The sequence below is a fragment of the Phocoena phocoena genome, chromosome 14 (genome assembly GCF_963924675.1).
Source record: "Phocoena phocoena chromosome 14, mPhoPho1.1, whole genome shotgun sequence".
Classification (NCBI taxonomy): Eukaryota; Metazoa; Chordata; class Mammalia; order Artiodactyla; family Phocoenidae; genus Phocoena; species Phocoena phocoena.
This window is the reverse complement of record NC_089232.1, coordinates 71,680,177-71,702,303: the sequence shown is the minus strand read 5'-3', so window position 1 is coordinate 71,702,303 and position 22,127 is coordinate 71,680,177. Positions and strand designations below refer to the sequence as shown.

At 40.8% G+C, this 22,127-nt stretch overlaps 1 protein-coding gene across 1 annotated transcript in view; it reads right to left on the bottom strand.

Moving 5' to 3' along the window:
• ATAD2B (ATPase family AAA domain containing 2B) overlaps positions 1-17,748 on the bottom strand; it is a 152,926-nt gene extending 135,178 nt beyond the window's left edge. Inside the window, exon 1 of the mRNA XM_065890897.1 lies at positions 17,533-17,748. Coding sequence (XP_065746969.1) covers positions 17,533-17,748 — 216 coding nt within the window. The remainder of the gene's footprint in view (positions 1-17,532) is intronic.
• Positions 17,749-22,127: the final 4,379 nt, after the last annotated feature.

The window sequence follows — 22,127 nt, the reverse complement described above, 5'->3', positions numbered from 1 at the left end:
ACTACTATATAACACATTCAACAAATAAGTCACTGAGGAAGCACTGTCATATGTTCCAAGCTAAGACATATTTGTGAATAAAGAAACTGATACCTGTAAACTACTTTACCAATTTAGATAGTCCAGGCCAGCATTACTCCTAATCAAACCTCACCACTCATCCCTCAAGACCCATCTGTCCCTCAAAATCTTACCTGAAGAATCTAACCTAAATTGACCTTTTTCCCTCTGCTACCTGCAACTCTACATTTTGGCACTTAATTATATTCAATTTAGCATTATATATTTACCATCTTTTTTTTTTTTTTTTGGTACGCGGGCCTCTCACTGTTGTGGCCTCTCCCGTTGCGGAGCACACGCTCCGGACACGCAGGCTCAGCGGCCATGGCTCACGGGCCCAGCCGCTCCGCAGCATGTGGGATCTTCCCAGACCGGGGCACGAACCCGTGTCCCCTGCATCGGCAGGCAGACTCTCAACCACTGCGCCACCAGGGAAGCTCCCTATTTACCATCTTTAAAGTGTCACATCCAAGTCTTGACATTCAAGCAAGATTTTAAGTTCTTTAATTATAAAAAATAACAAGATTTTAAGTTCTTTAATTATAAAAAATACCCTACTTCTTTTTAATTCCACACAATACCAAGAAAAAAAAAAAAGGCAAGACTTTCCCAAGTTTGTTCTGTAAATTAATAGAAATTATTAGGAGAAACAAAGGAAGGCTCATGGACAAATAAATTTGAGAAACAATGAGGTCCAAGGTTTTTTGCTTCAGGACTTGTAATAAGTCTTTAATATGTTAATATGCAGAGATTTCCCTGGCAGTCCAGTGGTTAAGACTCCAGGCTTCCAATGCAAGGGGCTTGGGTTCAATCCCTGGTCAGGGAACTAAGACCCCACATGCCGCGAGGTGCCGCCAAAAAAAAAGTTAACATGCAGTATAGCTCTAAGTATGGAAGACAGTATATAACATTTCACAAGCTTATTTGATCAAGCTCTTTTTTCATGGAGCATCTGTAGGTACTGAAGTTTCACAAACACACTCTGAGAATAAGTACTATGTACTTATTAAATTAAAGACAAAATAGTAAAATATTTGAAGTCCAGCCATTTTTTAAATAATGTGAGTTATTATATAACTCTTTGAATATTGATTTAAATGAGTTTGTGTTTATTTATTACTCATTCTCTCACGTTCTACTGGCTTTTAACAGTTGCATTCAGGAGTGTCTCTCAAAGTGTTATCCACATACTAACTGAATCATAAAGCACCTGACTTCTCATTAAACAAACATAACCTGCTAAACTAGAGTTCTGGAGGTGGGATATTTTAAATGAGGGCCTCTGAATGATTCTTAGTACATGAAAGTCTGAGGACCTCTGGCATATAAAACAGTTCAAGTATAATATGACACACATCATCCTAACTGCTGCACTGCACTGCTGCACCACTCTTACAATGAAAGGCTTTCAGTCGTGACTTGGCTCAGTGACAGAGACCTCAGAATAAACAGCATTACAAAAGACTCCTTCCCTCCAAAGAAATACAGGGATTTAAATAAAGCCAATAACCAAAATGTAAATACTACAAAATAATTACTTCAACACCATTTAATTAACTTCAAGCTTTGGGAAAGTTTTTACCTACAAACCTGATACTAACAGTTCACCTTTAATAGGATGATCATAATGCTCAACTTTAACTTCTTCAAAGCATTTTACTAGTTAATTATAACCTAACCCTTTGAGGGAAGGCGTTGCCAGTTTCAGGACAAAAATATTTAAGAGAGATTATGCAACCTACCCACAGTCATTTAGCAATATGTGTCAGAGTGATTACAATCCACAAGCAGGAAAGGCATCTCAAACTAAGGGAATAATTTCATTTAACAAACATTTGTTAAGGACCTACTGGGTACATAAGACATGGGGGTTGGGGGGGGGATGGTAAAAAAAAGAGTAAAACCTACTTACAACCCAATACACAATCTGTTGAGTTCACAAACAGTCACAATAATGATATACAGCATATTATACTAAGTACTATAATGGAAATACACAATTCTCTGAAAGCAAAAAATGATAACTGCTAACAGAGATGAAGGAAGACATCATAAATCACGTGGACTTTATTTTGTAACAGTAATGTAACACATAGAATGGTCAGAGGAACATGATTCAAGGATGAGATAACTTCCAAGAAGTGTAAGAGTAATAGTGTCAAATACTACAGAAAGTAAAAGCACAATGAAAACTTAAGTCATCCCCACCTAAGTGACTTTTTCTCTTAAACTCTAACCTTCTAAAATCAGGCAGAAAATTTTTCCAATTTACAGAAATGATTTTCTCCTTGAGTCTTCAGTTTCTTAAACCATACTCATCAGCTACCACAAATACTGAACACTATTCTACCATAAATCTTGTAAAAATAGGTAAAAGATGTTGAAAATAATAAAAGAGAAGAACTTATGCTGCCCTGGTTTTCAGGGAAGGCTGCCTGCCCGGATCACAGTTTGTCAGAAATCCAGAATCTGTACTTCAATGTACAGACAAAAAGAATGTACCCAAGTACAGCATTAAAAAATGAAAAATTCAAGGAAGTAAGTGAATTAGCAGACCAATAGATTAATTCAAGTCTTGATGATGGCCTCATACAGAATTGTAAAAGTAGAAAATAAGAAATTGATTACATAAAGCTGAATAACAAAAATATTAGTAATACCAATATCCAAAATAAAGACTGGGCAGGTATAATAAGTAGATTTTGTGTTTTAGGATCTATGGAGGAAGGTGGAGGGATGGGAGGCATATGTTGATGGGAGAAATGTAACAGTGAATTCCAATTTTGAAAATAAGGTTTAGAATTCTAGCCAGAAATCTAGGGAGATGTCTATCAGACTGTCAGAAATGCAGTTCTGAGATAGAGTGATGTGAGGACTAGAGATAGATATGAAATTGTAATAAAAGCGTCACAGGCAATAATATATAGAATAAAAAACAAGAGGGCAAAAGTCAAAACCTTGGGCTTCCCTGGTGGCGCAGTGGTTGAGAGTCCGCCTGCCGATGCAAGGGACACGGGTTCGTGCCGTGGTCTGGGAAGATCCCACATGCTTCGGAGTGGCTAGGCCCGTGAGCCATGGCTGCTGAGCCTGCGCGTCTGGAGCCTGTGCTCCGCAACGGGAGAGGCCACAACAGTGAGAGGCCCACGTACCGCAAAAAAAAGACAAAAAAGTCAAAACCTTTTAAAAATGCCTACATTTATTTAAAAAATGCCTACATTAAAGGGATAAGCAGGACTTCCCTGGTGGCCCAGTGGTTGGGAATCTGCCTGCCAATGCAGGGGACATGGGTTCAAGCCCTGGTCCGGGAAGATTCCATATGCCACAGAGCAAATAAGCCTGTGAGCCACAACTACTGAGTCCATGTGCCACAACTACTGAAGCCCACGTGCCTAGAGCCCGTGCTCCGCAACAAGAGAGGCCACCACAATGAGAGGCCCGCATACCACAATGAACAGTAGCCCCCGCTCGCTGCAGCTGGAGGGAGCCTGCGCACAGCAACGAAGACCCAACACAGCCATAAATAAATAAAAATTTAAAAAAAAAAAAAAAAGGGATAAGCAGAAAGGATCTCATATAAACTAAAGAAAAATACAGTGTCTCACTCTAACAGGGGGAGTGGAAGCTGGTTACAAAAAGACTAAACAATGGGTCTTCCCTGGTGGTGCCATGGTTAAGAATCCACCTGCCAATGCAAGAGACACAGGTTCGAGCCCTGGTCCAGGAAGACCCCACATTCCATGGAGCAGCTAGGCCTGTGTGCCACAACGACTGAGCCCACGTGCCACAACTACTGAAGCCCATGTGCCTTAGAACCCGTGCTCTGCTACACGGAAAAGCCACCGCAATGAGAAACCCACACACCGCAAGAAATAGTATACTCCCGCTCACGGCAACTACAGAAAGCCCGCGCCCAGCAATGAAGACCCAACACAGCCAAAACACAGCCCACGTACCACACACACACACAAAAAAGTAAATAAATTAAATAAATTTAAAATACAAAAAGACTAAACAGGATGAAAGCTGATAAACATGTGGATTGGTAATTTGGAGGTCACTGTAACTTCTGATAGGGCAATTTCTGCAAAATGCTGAGGTGGAAATCACTAAGTGAAGAACCCAGTGAGTGGTAAGAATGTAGAGCTGATAAACTACAGAGCTACTCTTATGTGTCAGAATTAAGAAGAATAAGATAATAGGCTTAAAGAGGTTACAAAGTCAAAGAAGGCAGTGAAGGATTTTCTTTTTTTAAAGGAAGACCTGGATTCTTGTAAACAGAAGAAAAGGAACCACAGAAGAGAATAAAATACGATAAAATTTTAAAGAGGGTAATTCCCTGGCGGTCCATGGGTTAGAACTTGGCGCTCTCAATGCTGGGTTCGATCCCTGGTTGGGGAACTAAGATCCTACAAGCTACACAGCAAGGCCAAAAAAAAAACAAAAAGAGCAAGATAACTGATGAGAAAAAGATCCTCAAGAGACAAGAAAAAACAGAACAGGAACTGCCAACAGGTTAGATCAGAAAGTACATGGGTGCAATCAATCTTTTCCAATTTCCTTTATAAGACAGCCTTTTTTCCTACCTTTCTTAAAAACAGGTACTCCTGTTTTCATGAGAGTTTAGAAGTTCAGTCAATTTCTTTTTCTTTCATTTGTAAAAAGAATTCACAGAGGCAGCAGTTACCATGACTTCAGGAAACAAAACTCACACTGCTGTTTATTTTCTTAGAGCCAGTACTATTCTACAAAGTCCTAAAACTTCAGGCACATAAAATGTCCTAAAATTTCCTCAAATATCCCAAGAGCAATGGCTTACTAGTTTAATATTTCTAAACAATCATCATGAAAGAATACAGAAAGGGAAAAAAATATATAGAAGTGAGCTGAGGAGTTGTAAAAAGATAAAAATAGCCTATTATAGTTTAAACTGCATTTTTCTTCCTGGAAGATAATTATTTTACCTGAAAATATTACATTACTTAAAATGACAAAGAGGGACTTCCCGGTGGCGCAGTGGTTAAGAATCCGCCTGGCAATGCAAGGGAAATGGGTTCGAGCCCTGGTCAGGGAAGATCCCACATGCCATGGAGCAGCTAGGGCCCTGCGCCACAACTACTGAGCCCACGTGCCGCAACTACTGAAGCCCGTGCACCCTAGAGCCCATGCTCTGCAACAAGAGAAGCCACCACAATGAGAAGCCTGCGCACCACAACAGGGTAGCCCCCACTCGCCGCAACTAGAGAAAGCCCGCGTGCAGCAACGAAGACCCAAAGCAGCCAAAAATAAATAATAAAAAAATTTTTAATGACAAAGAGACAATAGGCATACTGAAAAATGCCACAGACTTAAAAGTTAGACAGAACCAGTCTTATATTGCAGCACTACCACTGTAATTCAAAAACGACTATTTACCTCATAAGATTGTTAGAACCAGGTGAAGAAGTATAAGTAACAAATATTACACGTGCAGCCTGACAGTGGATACGGTCTCAAGTAAGGATACTTGTTTGGCTTTGTAGTATTAACATAATTTCATAAGCTTATTAATTATCTTCAGGGATCCATTCCTTCCACAAACAAAATTTATTAACACCTGTTACTGTGTTAGATACTAAAGATACTTGATGATTAAACACTCTGCCCTTCAAAAAACTTGAATCCTAACTCCTTAAATCAGTCAGTAAAAGGTATATAAAAACTTAACAGTAAAAAAAAAAAAAAAAAACTTAACAGTGCTGAGAGTACTGGGGAGAGGAGTGCATACTGATTTAGCCTATTTATAGAACAATTTGGCAAAACCTATAAAAATTTAAAGTACAGTATACCTTTGACTCAGTATTTATTTCCACTTTGCCTAAAAGAGAAAGGTCATTTTATGTGACATTATTTATAATATTAAAAACATGGAGACAACGTAACTGTGTATCAATAGGGAAAAGTCAAAGTGATGGTGTAATGATACAACAAAACGTTAAAAAGCCAGCAAGAAGGACAGATATGAAAGAGTGTACATGATACATAGTTAAGTAGAAAAATTAACTATCATAAATAGTATATAAGGTATGATTCTATTTCTGTTAAAAGTATACACATATAGGGAATTCCCTGGCAGTCCAGTGGTTAGGACTCCGTGCTTCCACTTCAGGGGCCAAGGGTTCGATCCGTGGTCGGGGAACTAAGATCCTGAAAGTTGAGTGGTGCAGTCAAAAAAAGATAATAATAATAATTATTATTATTGCTATATATGCATACATACACATACACATATAAATAACCATACATGTGCAATGGTCTGGAAAGACGTACGCCAGCTTTAACAGTGATTATCCCTAGGAAGAACGAGCTAGAGGAATTAGGGGAGATGGGGAAAGTCCTTCCTTTTTCTGTGCATTTCCATATCATTTGAAATACTAATTTCATAATTTTTAAATAAAAATATTTTGCCAAGGAGCTGAGGTTAAGAGTCTTATGTACTCCTTTATCTTCAGTTTCTGGAACATCGAGTCACTCAATAGATATTAAAGAATTAAAGAAAGACACTTCCATTTCCAGTTGAATTGTTGCCTTTAAAATCATATGGTCAAAAAAAAATTAAAATATCATATGGTCTTGGACAACTATCATTTCTCCTCAATTCTCCCATCTAATAAACTTGGAGACTTAAATAGAAGAGTAATAACTAAAAAATGAAAACTAAATTAAATTTTTAAATTAATTTAAAATACTTTCAGAATTTTAACATAGAAGCCAGCCCGCACCAGTTGCTCTCTTGTTTGCACATCTCAAAGAAGTTTCTCCTACTGTCTCTATATACACATTTTAAATTATTATAATGTGTCACTGATTAAGGAGGTATAGCTCTGCACCAGGGCTTAGTTTTGTGGTTTTTGTTTTTTGCGGTACGCGGGCCTCTGACTGTTGTGGCCTCTCCCGTTGCGGAGCACAGGCTCCAGACGTGCAGGCTCAGCGGCCATGGCTCACGGGCCCAGCCGCTCCGCGGCATGTGGGATCTTCCCGGTCCGGGGTACAAACCCGTGTCCCCTGCATTGGCAGGGGGACTCTCAACCACTGCACCACCAGGGAAGCCCAGTTTTGTTTTTTAAAAGTAGATTCCCTTAACTTGCACAATCAAGTACACAACTGCAACACTCACCCTAAGTATGAGCACTGAAGTATGCGTTAGATAAAGGATGTTACTAAGTCGTAAAGGAAATGAACTTTCATCAAGCAACTTCAAGGCTTTATCCCCTAACAAGTGGACCACTTGACACACAGGTACCAAATGGTCAACAGAGGTCTGCAACAAGAAGCACCAAGTCTTGTTTACTCAAATAACTGTCAGTAAAGTTCTCCAGCATGCCATCAAAAGTGCTTTAAAAAGTTTGCTTTATTATCAGTTTAGAGACAAAATTTTTCTAGGTGCCAACATCTGAATAAAATGAGTTCCAGGAGGAATGAAAAAGAGAGAGAATAGTTGAAGAAATAATAATAATTTTAGATTACCATTAAGAAATAAATTTACCACAATCAAATAGATGAAAAACCGCAGACTAAAAGATCTAAGATTGCCAAACAAGAGAGTGATGGAAAAACCCACGCCTAAAATACAGTAAAATTTATGAAAAATAAGACCAAAAAATTCTACAAAGTTTCAAAAGAGAAAGAACACCTACAAAAGAATCAGACAAACATCAAACTTCAAGAGTAACACTGAATACAAGATGACAATAAAGTAACATTCTTAAAGTACTGGACCTAGAATTTTGTATCAAGCCAAGTTTTCATTTAAATTAAATGAATTAAATTAAATTCATTTAAATTAAATTAAAGAGCATAATGAAAATATTCTCAGGCATGTAATGCCTCAGAAAGTTTGTCACAAAAAGTCCCAGACTGAAAATAGTCTTGGAGGAAGCATTCACAAAGAAGAGAAATAAATACAGAATAATAATGCAAAGACATAAAAAGTAAGATAAACTGGTACCTTAGTGAAATTTGTTATTGGAAAAAAACTCCAACAAAAAGAAAAAGTACTTATACCCATAAAAAAGTCAGAACAAAAATTCTAGACAATATAGGGCAAGAAGGGAGGTAGAACATTACAAGAGTATGTTAAAGAGTATGTGGTTAGAGGAAATATAATTTTTTTAAGAAAAGAGTTAATAAACAGACATTTAGGTCTTAAGAGCAATCACACACACACACAAAAAGGAAAAAACTTTAAAACCAGAAGATGCACAAACATGGTCTAGTGGACATATCTATAACACTGGACCGCCGATGGCAGAATTCACATTCTTTTCAAGTGTACGTGGAACAATTACCAAAACTAACCATAAACAGAGTAACAAAAATAAGTCATAACAAATTTCAAAAGATCAAAATCATATGGAAAACACAATACTGTAAATCAACTATACTCCAATACATTTTTTTTTTTTTTTTTTGCAGTACGCGGGCCTCTCACTGTTGTGGCCTCTCCCATTGCGGAGCACAGGCTCCAGAAGCACAGGCTCAGCGGCCATGGCTCACAGGCCCAGCCACTCCGCGACACGTGGGATCTTCCCGGACTGGGGCACAAACCCGCGTCCCCTGCATCGGCAGGCGGACTCTCAACCACTGCGCCACCAGGGAGCCCATAAAATTTTTAAAAATAAAATAAAATAAATCATATGGACTATGTTCTCTGAGTACAGGAGTATTAAACTGGAAGTAAATACCAAAAAGGTAATTAGAAAATAAACGCTCAACAATTTGGAAAAGTAAACAATATACTTTTAGATAACTAATAGATCAAAGAATAAAGCAAGAAAATTAGAGGGACTTCCCTGGTGGTCCAGTGGTAGAGAACCCGCCTTGCAATGCAGAGGACACGAGTTCAATCCTTGGTCAGGGAACTAAGATCCCACATGCCATGGGGCAACTAAGCCCGTGCACCACAACCACTGAGCTCACGCGCCTCAACTATAGAGCCTGCGTGCTGCAAACTACAGAGCCTACCCGCCCAGTCTGCACGCCACGACTAGAGAAGAGAAAACCCACAAGCCACAACTTGAGAGAAGCCTGCGAGCCAAAACAAAAGATCCTGCATGCCTCAACGAAGATCCCACATGCCACAACTAAGACCTGACGCAGCCAAAAATAAATAAATCTTTTAAAAAAAGGAAGAAAATTACAAACTATTCTAAAATTAAAAGAAAAGTTTATGTAATATATATATATGTATATGTATACCAGAAGAATCCGAAGAATAAAAAAATTAGGTAGAATCTTTTTTTTTTTTTCCAGCCACACCTCGCGGCTTGCAGGATCTCAGTTCCCCGACTAGGGATTGAACCCAGGCCATGGCAGTGAAAGCCCAGAGTCCTAACCACTAGGACACCAGGGAACTCCCTAGGTAGAATCTTAATAAGGGACAAAATTGGATATTTGAGTATCTGAACAATCAGTAAATTCACACTGTAATATTTTTCCATCTCAATGTTTTCCAACATATATATATACTTATATATATACATTTACATTTTTCTACATCTAATAGAATATATACATTTTTCCCAAGCACACAAAGAATGTTTACCAAAACTGACAATATATTAGGTCACCAAAAAAAGCATCAAATTCCACAAGAAAAATATGCAAACTATGCTATGTGAGAGCTGTTCCTTGCTCATGGACAACTTAATATGAAAGTGTCGATTCTCTGTAAATTAATCTAGGAATTCAAAAACATTCCCAATCAAAATTGGGGGAATTCCCTGGTGCTTCAGTGGTTAGGACTCTATGTTTTCACTGCCAAGGGCCCGGGTTCAATCCCTGGTGGAAGAACAAAAATCCCACAAGCCACACAGAGCGGCCAAAATAAATAAAATAAAAAATTAAATTAAAAATTTTTAATTTCTAAATCAAAATTCTATGGGACTTCCCCGATGATCCAGTGGCAAAGAATGAGCCTTCCAATTCAGGGGACGCAGGTTCGATCCCTGGTCAGGGAACTAAGATCCCACATGTCGCGGAGCAACTAAGCCCACGCACCACAACTACTGAGCTCACGCGCCTCAAGGAGAGAGCCTGCGTGCCGCAAACTACAGAGCCCATGCACCCTGGAGCCCACGCACCACAACTAGAGGGAAGCTCACACACAACAACTAGGGAGAAGCCCGCACGCTATAACAAAGAGCCCGCGTGCCACAACTAAGACCCGATGTAACAAGAAAGGAAGGAAGGAAGGAAGGAAGAAAGAAAGAAAGAAAGAAGGGAGGGAGGGAGAAAAGAAAGAAAGGAAGGACGAAGGAAGGAAGAAAGGGAGGGAGGGAGGGAGGGAGGGAGGGAAGGAGGAAGGAAGAAAGAAGAGAGGAAAATAAATAAAATAAGTAAATATTTTTTTAAGAAAGTCAAAATTCTAGTTGGATGTTTAAAGGAAGTCCATAATCTTAACTGGAAATATATACCAAAATCTTTGACTATATAAGTCAACTTTGAAAATAACAAAGAGGAAGAACTTGCCTTTTAGGGTATTAAGACATACCTCAAAACCACAGTCACAGAAACAGTATGATACTGCCGTAAGAATAAATAAACCAACAAAAAAGAATACAGAGATCAAAGCAGAATATATATGGGAACATGGTATATTATAAAGTGGCGCTACAAAGTATAGGTTGTCTAGTAGAATGAATAAAATAAATCAAAGACCTAAACAGGAAAAGTAAAACTGTATGTGTGTACAGCATCACAACATAAGAAGTATCCCTTACTATGGCACAAAAAAGGTTAAAAGCCACTGATCTATAATACTCTTGGAAAACACAACAAAAATAGCAACTCCAGTAGAAAACAAAAATATTAAGAAGCATTTTAAAGATGAAGACATTTTTTAAAGAATTACTATAGACAGGGACTTTCCTGGTGGCGCAGTGGTTAAGAATCCGCCTTCCAATGCATGGGACTCGGGTTCGATCCCTGGTCAGGGAACTAGATCCCATATGCATGCCACAACTAAGAGTTTGCATGCCACAACTAAGGAGCCCGCCGGCCGTAACTAAGGAGCACACATGCCGCAACTAAGGAGTCTGCCGGCTGCAACTAAGACCCAACACAACCAAAATAAAAATTTTAAAAAAAATTACTGGGACATAAAGAGTTGCCCATTCTCATTGATAATCAAAGAAAAGCAATTAAAAAGCTAGATATTGACAAATACTGGCAGGGGTGTAGGGATATAGGAACTCCTATACACTACTCCAAAAATGGAGACCAGAACAACAAATCTAGAGATAATATTGAAGTACACATATACTCTATTCCACTTCTGGGTATTGAATTGCAGTATGTAACATACAAGGAGTACATTGTACAATTCCAGGGGGAGCCAGTAACACAGACTATAGTGTGAATGGTGCCTCCTTGACTTTTGCAACATGGCAGCCCTATAACAATGAACCAAAGAGACAAAATGTTTGTCTACATGGCACTTAACACTTTAACGTAGTAGCTGGTTGATAAATATTTATTGATTGAATGAAAGAACAAAGGAATAAGCAAGTCTCACTACCAAAAGTTAAACTCAATGACTTCTAAGCTCCTATCTGGCAAGATTAGAGAACATTTCATTCTAAGAGTATCTGAAGCACCACTGTTTCAGAGATCCCAATTTGGGTCCTAGAATACAGATAGAAACTAATAACGCTAAACATATTTAATCAATAGTATGTATCATCATATATAAATATACCATATAATGTCTTTTCAACAGGTTTAAAGTATGAAACATTTTTTACAAATGGAAAACACTTATCTACCCCAGAGATAAATAGATTCCTAGAGCATAAAATAAATGTACACACTGATAAATCAGTATCACCAAGTAGAGGGAAAGATGGCAGCACAAGTACACTGGAGACCACAAGGCCTCAGGCTTAGTCTTTTTATAGGGGTTTTTTACCCAAGCCATCTTTAAAATACTGGGAAGCAAAAATATTGCCAAAGAGTGGTCTCTACGTGCTATGCCTGCTCCTCTCCCTACACGCACCCCGTGAAATCAGGCAGCAAAGCAATTACTGAAAAATCACTGTCCTATATTTCATATCCCTATAGGCTACTGTTCATACTTCCAGTCTCAATACTAGACACCACAACTCCAGATATTCTAATAAAAATCTGTCTATACACAGTGCGTACAGTATTTTCTGACTGTACAATGGCATCCTTCTTCACTTTTTCAGATTTTTTTTTTTTTGCGGTACGCACGCCTCTCATTGTTGTGGCCTCTCCCGTTGCGGAGCACAGGCTCCAGACGCAGAGGCTCAGCGGCCATGGCTCACAGGCCTAGCCGCTCCGTGGCATGTGGGATCTTCCCGGACCGGGGCACGAACCCGTGTCCCCTGCATCAGCAGGCGGACTCTCAACCACTGTGCCACCAGAGAAGCCCTGGCCCCTATCTTGAACTGATTTATCCTGTTAATAATTTCTCATGTGTATACCGTGTGCATACTTAGAGCTCTGAAGGTAGGGGCTATGGTTTATTTACCCTCTATTCTCAGAGTCCAATCAACACAATTTTCACATACTAGATCGGCTCCTTAATATGCTATTCATTCATTCATTTAACAAGTATCAATATTTATTAAGCACCTTCTATATGCCAAATGATGCACTAGGCCCTGGGAATGCAGCACTCGGGAAGAAAGTAAGATATAGTGGCTGGTCCCAGGGAGCTTACAGCCTACTCTAATAGAAGAGTCTAGGAGAGAAAGACTTTAACCAAAGGCGTATATTCTACCTCCAGATAAAACTACAATAACAATCTAAAAATGAAAAAAAAAAATCTTATACCAAAATACTCACAGTTCAAAAGCATCTGAAGTTCAGAATCTTACAGCATATACTCAAAGTATCTAAAAGCTAATACAAATCACAGTCTATTAATTTTAACAGATAACTTTTCTATTGTTTGATATAAGCCACACACAATAGTTACGTCTCTAAAAACTGTCTAGCTCATATTTAAATAAAGTTAACACATTTTACATGTTTTTTCCCCCAACTCTGTACTTCCATAGAACTTTTTTTTTTCCATAGAACTTTTTATCCAAAATTCCATATGCTTTTTACTCAACTCATCTTTCACAAAATCCTCCCCCAGCACAGAGACATAACAGAAATATAAAATATTCCTAGTACAAGATCAAAAACCCAAATATCAAGAAATCAAACTTCATTATGTATGTCCAAAAAAAATACCAAATACATAATTCAAAGTAATGCAGCACTTTTCTGAAGTGGAACCTTAAAGAGACAGGATCACACCCCATTCAGGTGCAGACACTGGTTGGGCTCCTTAGTTCTCATAACAAGTATTAATCCTACCACCTGTCCACCTAGCTTTCAGAGGTTACAGGTTTATCTATAATTAGGTATTTAGAAGACATGCAATCAAGGATGGTTAAAAAGATTATTTGCCAGGGAAAATGATTTACGGAATATGCATTCACTTCTACAAGTGTAAATTTCATCCTTGACCTAAAAAACTGCAAGTTTGTATATTTGAACTACAGAAATGGCCAAAAACTGAACTTTTTTTCACATTTCCCTCTCTTTTTTTTGACATTTTAATTTTTTTACTTTATCTTTTTTTAAACATCTTTATTGGAGTATAACTGCTTTACAATGTTGTGTTAGTTTCTGCTGTATAACAAAGTGAATCAGCTATGAATTTTTTAAAGTTGCATTTTCAGTTGGATACCGGAGATAATCCTATGAACTCTATAGCTGCTTTGGTTCAAAACTGTGACGGGGAAATTGTTTTACAACATTACTCAATATCACCCATATGCTGCTCTATATGAATTTTTTTTAAGGTAAGATTATTATCTTTTTTTATAAATTTATTTATTTTATTTTTGGCTGCGTTGGGTCTTCATTGCTGCAGGCAGGCTTTCTCTAGTGGGGCGAGTGGAGGCTACTCTTCGTTGCGGTGCGCGGGCTTCTCACTGCGCGCGGGCTTCTCACTGCAGTGGCTTGTCTTGTGGCGCACGGACTCTAGGCGCACGGGCTTCAGTAGCTGTGGCTCACGGGCTTAGATGCTCCACGGCATGTGGGATCTTCCTGGACCAGGGCTCGAACCCATGTCCCCTGCATTGGCAAGCAGATTCTTAACCACTGGTGCCACCAGGGAAGCCCCATATATGAATCTGATATAAGGAAAAACTTGCTCTACTCTGAGGAACTTGTATTTTTCCCTACTCATCTGAGTTATATACATAGTTACATTTCCCTCTCAGACTTCTTTTCCATGTTTAACCCTCAATTTCCACCACTCTGCTTCTGTTACATTGGCAAATGAATGAATGTTGGAAAAGAATAAGTACAGAATGATAAAAGAGCATATTAAAGAAGGATTGAGAGGTTATTTTCTAAAAATAAAATCAAAAATCAAACAAATTTACCTATGATGTTACTTAAAATATGTATTTTGATTCTCTCAACTAAGATGTGGATTCAAAAAAGCTCAAAAAATACAAAAAGCTAGTGACAAGCCAAAAGTACCAACAAACAGGCCTAAAAGAGGTAGAAAAAGAGTTGAACTATTTTCAAAGACTGCTTTCCAGTTCTGTGACTACAGTATTAGTTTGCCAAGAGTGACTCTTAGGTGAAGCAAATAAATGCTAATTACTGACGTTTAGATTAACCTAAAAGAGGTGAAGTTTTATACATGTTAAACAAAAAAGCCAAGTATCAATATATAGCAGTAATTATTATACAACTAACTGCAGAGCACAAGTCAACTTGACATTAAAGTATAGGCACAAAAAAATCATTCCAATAACCTACAGAATGTATCATGTTTGTATTTCCCCACCCTACACACACTTGGGGGGAAAGCAAAGCTATGACAGATCATGGTCCTAAGGCTTTTTAGAGCAAATAAAATGTCTCTAGACACAGTGGATGAAATAGCCTACAAAGAGTCAGGGCCGGGGGTGGGTAGAAATCAGCATCAACTGTAAAGTGAAGAATATCACACAAAAATAGAAAAAAGGGAAACTCTTCAACTTCTATCATATCAAGACGAATACATTTCTTCCTACAAAAATAAGTTTCCTAAAGCAACGGCATGAGCAGCCCCATTTTCCACCAAATAAGTCTTTAGAGATGACAGCAAATGTCTAAGACACCACAGACACAGAGGGTGCCTTTAGGTACACCAGAAAGGGTGAATCAGGAGTGCTAAATTCTTATAACATAAAACAAACTTGAAAGCAAGAGCTTACCAAACTCAAATCAACCCACTTCAGAAATACACAACAAGGAAATATACAACCGGCTTCATAAATATACATAAACTTAAATTCGGAATTATAACTTATGTTCTTCTAAAGGACCAATCACAACATAGGATTAGTAAATCTCTTAAATTTCTGGGAGAAAGCAATTAGATCATTCCATCATCTACTAGGGTCAAAATATCAACCTTCTTAAAACTGAGAAACAAATGTTTCAAAGTAAGTCTCCACTGGCCTGTTGTTCATGGTCTTTCAATACATTTTAAAAAGACCTTTGAAACAAAGTTTCATTAGTATCCTTCTAGAAAGAGCTCTAATATCTTTCATTCTAGCAATTGAAAAGCTACCGCATGTTCATTTCTACATTAGATTATTGATTCCTTGCCTTTTAACATCTCCATAACAGCTGCTTGACAAATTACCTCACCTTATTCCTCAGGGGGTAAGGACAGCATAATATCCATGAATTCAAAAAGGGGACCACAAAATGATCAGTGACAGATGAGCTAATTGAGTCACATAAACAAGACACTGCTCTAATAGGCTAGGCATTCATAGCATTATACAATTAAATGCTTACACTCTAAATATTTTATTTGTCCTTAAGGATACAGGACAAACCCTTCTTAAATTACTTTTATTTTAAAATATGTTAGCTTCATAAAGTCAGTAAGCTTGTACATGTTTGCAATAATTTCTACAGAAAGTCTGTGCATGTTTGCAATAATTTCTACAGAAAGTCTGTAATTATTCTGAATAGTTTGCACAACTTTCAGATTTAGCTTTCTTATTTCAACCTAAGAGAGCTAGCTATAAGATCCAAAATAAGTCTACTCATAAAGCAATTTTTAAAATATGTTCCAGATTTTTAGCAAAATAAAGGCCAATTATATTTTCAAAGATACAACATATTTCAGATAAGTACAGTAAAATATGTCTATTGTATTTGCCTTGGTTCATTCTGATTAGTGTCACAACAGTATGAGATACAGAGAAAAAAATACATAATTTGTATTTAATATAATTTGTACAGAATTTGTACTTGTATGCCAACATAATCTTGTAGACCCCTACAGAAAATGAAATATTACTTTCCTCCCCTAAGAATAACAAAATGATGTGGATTTAAAGGACTATGTTAAATGAACAAGTTCCAGTCAAATTACTCTTAGAAAATTAGCCTCTCTCTAGACAGATGCAACACTCTTTTCTGAATTCATAACCAATCTCATAACACAACCTTATCAATTCCTTTAAAGTGATAAAACATACGTGCTAGCTTAGAGCCTTACCCTGTAATAAATTTCAAGATCTACCACTTTAAAAAAAAAAATACTAAATCATCACCGGTCTTCTTCAAATGTCACTTTCGCAGTAGTAGGACGATGGTGTTTATTCACCTTTTATAAACTATTCCCAGAGCAAAAATGGAGACATCCAAGACACCAATTTGGAGATGATAGTGCCTACTATCAATAATATTCGACACGTTTCTTTCGACGTGCCGCTTTTGTGACCTGAAGGCTCTACTAGAAAGCTCTACCGAGTCCCTACTAGAACCCTGGTTCGCTGGCTGGCTGATTCTCCAGCTAAACATCACGTTTGATCGCTCCTGCCTGGAGAGGCGATAGTGTTGATTTTGTTTTTAAAGTTGGTGTCAGAGCAGCTCCAAACTTTTTTCACCATTCCTGCCTGGCTGCCAACTGGAGCTCTCCGTTCACTTCCTCACAAACTTGAACCACCCCCAAACAGTTTGAGAGTAAGCTGGAGTTAGACACCGGCAGGAGCTCACACACTTACAGGAAGGGTTTGACACCGCATAAAACTTTCACTTCTCTCCAACCCTTCCACCCGGGAACTCTGGCCCTTCGCTCTTGCTCCCCTAGAATTCCCCTCTCAGGCAGGACAAGGACACGGAAAGCAGGCTGTTCTAATGTCCCCGAAAAGACACCCCCCTCCATAGCCCTCTCCCCTGGACTCAAGTCCTGTTCTTTACACAAAAGAGCGGGGCCAGCAAAGCTGTCGTGGCCCTACCTAGCCGGCTGCCATCCTCCAACGCACCCGCAGACCCGGTCTCCGGCCGCCCGAGCGGTCTCCACTGGAGGCTTGTTGCCCCAACCCGGCCAGACAAAGCCCCGGCGGCCGGGCCGACTCGCAAGCCTCCGGACTCGGGCTGCCGCGCTCTTACCCGGGCCTCATCCAGAGCGACGCCGGCGCCGCCACTTCCCCCGGCCTTGGCGGCGGGGCAGCTGGCAGCGCGGGTCTTGGAGGAGCGGGTCCGAGAGGAGATGAAATGGCTGCTGCCTCCGGTCGCCCCAGGCTCTACTCCGGCCCCAGGCCCAGGCCCGGGCCCAGGCGACTTAGATCCGAGAAGCCGCAGAGAGCTCTTCCGGGTGTTCACCATGGTCCAGCCAGGAGAACGGGGTCCACGCCGCGCCCGCGGCGCCCGCCGCGCCGGGGAGAGCCGAGGAAGGCCGGCCCGCCTGCCGGGCAGTCAGGGCTAGTGGAGCCGGGCCGGGAAAGACAAGACGACCCGGACTCTGCGCAGCGCAGACGAGGACAGGCGAGGGTAGGGCAGAGGAAGGGAAGTCGGCGTGCGAAGGCAGGTAGCGGGAGACGAGAGCGATGTTCCAGGCCAAGAGCTCAGACCCTCCGCCGGCTTCAACCTACTCAGCGGGAGCCAAGCGGAGCCGCCATTTCTACCCCTTTCTCTCCCGTTCTCGCTCTCGAGCTCCGTGCGTCAGGGCTCCAGCGCCGCAGGGCCGACAAGACCTCTTCCGACTTGGCCGCTGCGGGGCGCTGCAAGGCCGGCCAGCCCTTTCCTTGCCGGCTCTCCCTCCTCTTCCCCCGCCCCGCCAGTAGGCCCCGCCCAACGGCGCGCCGTCAGCGCTCGACGGCCACGGAAGGGACGCTCTGGGCTGTTTCAGCTCTATGGTTTCCAGGTCTGGTGGCCGCCTAGGAAGTGGGGGGATGGGAAAAACCAGAATGCGCGCGGGACTAGCTAGCGCCGTGTAGTTCGGTCGTAGAGTCTTCGTAGCCTGCCAGGACCGACTACCCCTGCACCCCCAGCATCATCCCAGGTGGCCTCGATGGAGCGAGGAACTACCCGAAAAGGTGGGGGATGGAGGGGGACCGGTGAAGACGAGGGCGCTGTGACCTGAGTTGGAATTCCAGGGATACCCAAGGCAAGACCCTGAACTTGAGTTGTACTTTTCACGGCTGTAAAAATGTGAATGATAACTGAGATAAAATATATCTGTGCCGTATCTGGCACACGATAAGCTTAAGAAAGAGCAAACGCTAGAACCCTGCCTCTCTAAACAAAGCAAGGCACTGACGATTTCTATAACCTTAGCCAGACCTAAGGTGTACTCACGAAGAGTGAATTCTTCGTACTAAAAGCTTTCTTTTAGCACTGCTGCCCCGCCCGCGCAAGAATTAAGAATACAAAAAGCTGAATACAAGGATATAAAATGTGTGATTTAACTTTCAAAGAAAAAGATTAAGGGACGCAATTAATATGAAAAGCTATGCTGTAAGTAGAATTATGTTCATTTCCAAAAATTGCCTCGCTAAGGAAAGTTGAAGACTCAAGAACAGTGCTGTAAAAATCAACAAGCTGCATCAAAATTAGAAATTCCACCCATCCAAGCTCCCAGTTGGTCAACAAAACTGCATAATGCAATGGGAATGGAAATAGGTTTTCTGTTGGGGAATCAGAATAGATTCCAGGAAAGCAGACAAGTCTCTCTTACACTAATTTGCATACCACACCCTCCCCAGAACACTTCCCCCACAAATTAAAACCGGCCTCTTTGGGTGTGGAGACCTCATAATGGAAGACCTGAGTTTTCCTGTGTCAATTACCTATGAGATCATTGAACAGGATAAACAATTTCATTTCCTGCAGAAAGAGGCTGGCCTTAAGTAGTATTTGAAGTGTCCTGAAGAGGTGTATGGTATGCAAATTAGCACACAAAGGACTTGAGTGCTTTCTTCCTTTGTTTCTGTGTTTGTAATTGTAGTCCTAAATTGAGAAAGCCAGATTGTTATTCAGGTTATGATAACCTATAGCATTTACTAACACCAAATGTTTATTCTAACCCCAATTGCTGTTAGATACTCTGTCAGGCCAGGAAATGGAGATTTTTTGAAAACAACATAGTTCTAGCCCTCAAAGAGGTCACAGACAAGGAGGGAATGGAGACAGGCAAGGAACCAGTAAGCTGCAGAACAATGTGATTAGAAAGAATAAGGCAGAGGGACTTCCCTGGCCGTCCAGTGGCTAAGACTCCCAGCCTCCAATGCAGGGGGCACAGGTTCAATCCCTGGTTGGGGAACTAATATTCCCACATGCTGTGCCAGCCAAACAAAAGAAAGAAAGAAGGAGAGGGAAGGAGGAAGGAAGGAAGGAAGGAAAGAAAGAATGAGGCAGAGACCTCTAATTCAAGCAGGGAGCTTTTGAGAGGTGATGACTCCTGAGATGCATCTTGAACCACAAAATGGAGAAAGGAAACATGGACAAAAGAAAGGAAAGTTTGAAAAAGATATGAAAGAGTTGCTTGTTTTACACAGTATGACCTGAAGAAAATAATTGAAAAAATCAATTAAAATCGTTTTTAAACTTTACTTAAAACTATGTGAGGGCTTCCCTGGTGGCGCAGTGGTTAAGAATCCACCTACAATGCAGGGGACATGGGTTCGAGCCCTGGTCCGGGAAGAACCCACATGCCACACAGCAACTAAACCCACGAGCCACAACTACTGAGCCCATGTGCCACAACTACTGAAGCCCGTGCACCTAGAGCTCTTGCTCCACAACAAGAGAAGCAACCCCAGTGAGAAGCCCGCACACTGCAACGAAGAGTAGCCCCTGCTCACTGCAACTAGAGAAAGCGCACGCACAGCAACAACAGCCCAACGCAGCCAAAAATAAATAAAATAAATATTTTTTTTAAAAAAACTGTATGAGCTGGCAAGATACTAAGGAATACTTAGACCAAAAACTAAGTCACAGCAGGAACTCAGAAAAGCAAGCAAAGCTCTAAAGACAGCTTTCACTTTCAGTACATTTGCTCAACTCCAGTGAATTTGATCTTCTATTTCCTCTGCTTACAGGAGATAGGAAAGACAGAAGAGATAGTCCAGAACCTGCTCAAGTTACAGAGTCTAACGTAATAACCCTGCAAAATCCTGGTACAAAAAAGGATACACCTAAGTATAAGGGTGAATTAGAAATCAATGAACTGGGACTTCCCTGGGGGCACAGTGGTAAAGAATCCACCTGCCATTTCCAGGGACATGGGTTCGAGCCGTAGTCCGGGAAGACCCCACATGCTGTGGAGCAACTAAGCCCATGCACCACAACTACTGAGCCTGCACTCTAGAGCCCATGCACCACAATTATTGAGCCCACGTGCCACAACTACTGAAGCCCATGCACCTAGAGCCTATGCTCCGTGACAAGAGAAGCCACCACAATAAGAAGTCCGCGCACTGCAACAAAGAGTAGCCCCTGCTCGCTGCAACTAGAGAAAGTCCACCCGCAGCAACGAGGACCCAATGCAGCCAAAAATAAATATAAATTTATTAAAAAAAAAAAAGAAGAAATCAACCAACCAACCTTCCCATCACTAATCTCCAGGAAGCTGCAAGAACTGCCTTTCCCAACATTTACACTAAGAATGAGAGGGGGAAAAAAATATCCCTTAAGAATTCAAAACAACAAATGGATCCTCAGATTTACAGGCTAAAGTCACCAAATCTGATAGGTATGAAAAACCTCAGGACGATAATTTAAATAGGCTTAAGTCAAAAGTGATCCTAAGCACAAAGCAAAGGCAAATGTAAACTATCTCCAAAAGAATGCAGCTTCAACAGGATATGCAAAAACTCATGAATATGACTCAGTTAAAAACAAATCATCAAAAATAGCTAACACACACATACAAAAAGCCAGCCAGCACAAAAGAATAGACAACAGAATGAGACCCACAATTTTATATTCAGATATGTACTATACGTCAAAGATTAGAAAATATTATTAAGTAAAAATGACAGTACATTTTAAAAGAATGAGTTAGAACATATAAAAATAAAAAGAGGGGCTTCCCTGGTGGCGCAGTGGTTGAGAGTCCGCCTGCCGATGCAGGGGACACGGGTTCATGCCCCGGTCCGGGAAGATCCCACATGCCGCGGAGCGGCTGGGCCCGTGAGCCGTGGCCGCTGAGCCTGCGCGTCCGGAGCCTGTGCTCCTCAACGGGAGAGGCCACAACAGTGAGAGGCCCGCGTACCACAAAAAAAATAAATAAATAAAAAAAAAATAAAAAGATTAGGGCTTCCCTGGTGGCTTAGTGGTTGAGAGTTCGCCTGCCGATGCAGGGGACGCGAGTTCGTGCCCCAGTCCGGGAAGAGACCACGTGCCGCGGAGCGGCTAGGCCTGTGAACCATGGCCGCTGAGCCTGCGCGTCCGGAGCTTGTGCTGCGCAACAGAAGAGGCCACAACAGTGAGAGCCCCACGTACCGCAAAAAAAAAAAACAATCCATTAGAAAATGAGGAAAAGACCAGAAGTTATTTCACGTAAGAGGATATATAGATGGAAAATAAGCATACTGAAAGTTTTCAGGGGTGGTGCAGTGGTTAAGACGCCACGCTCCCAATGCAGGGGGCCTGGGTTCAACCCCTGGTCAGGGAACTAGATCCCATGTGCATGCCACAACTAAGAGTTCACATGCCACAACTAAGGAGCCCGCGTGCCGCAACTAAGACCGAGCACAACCAAA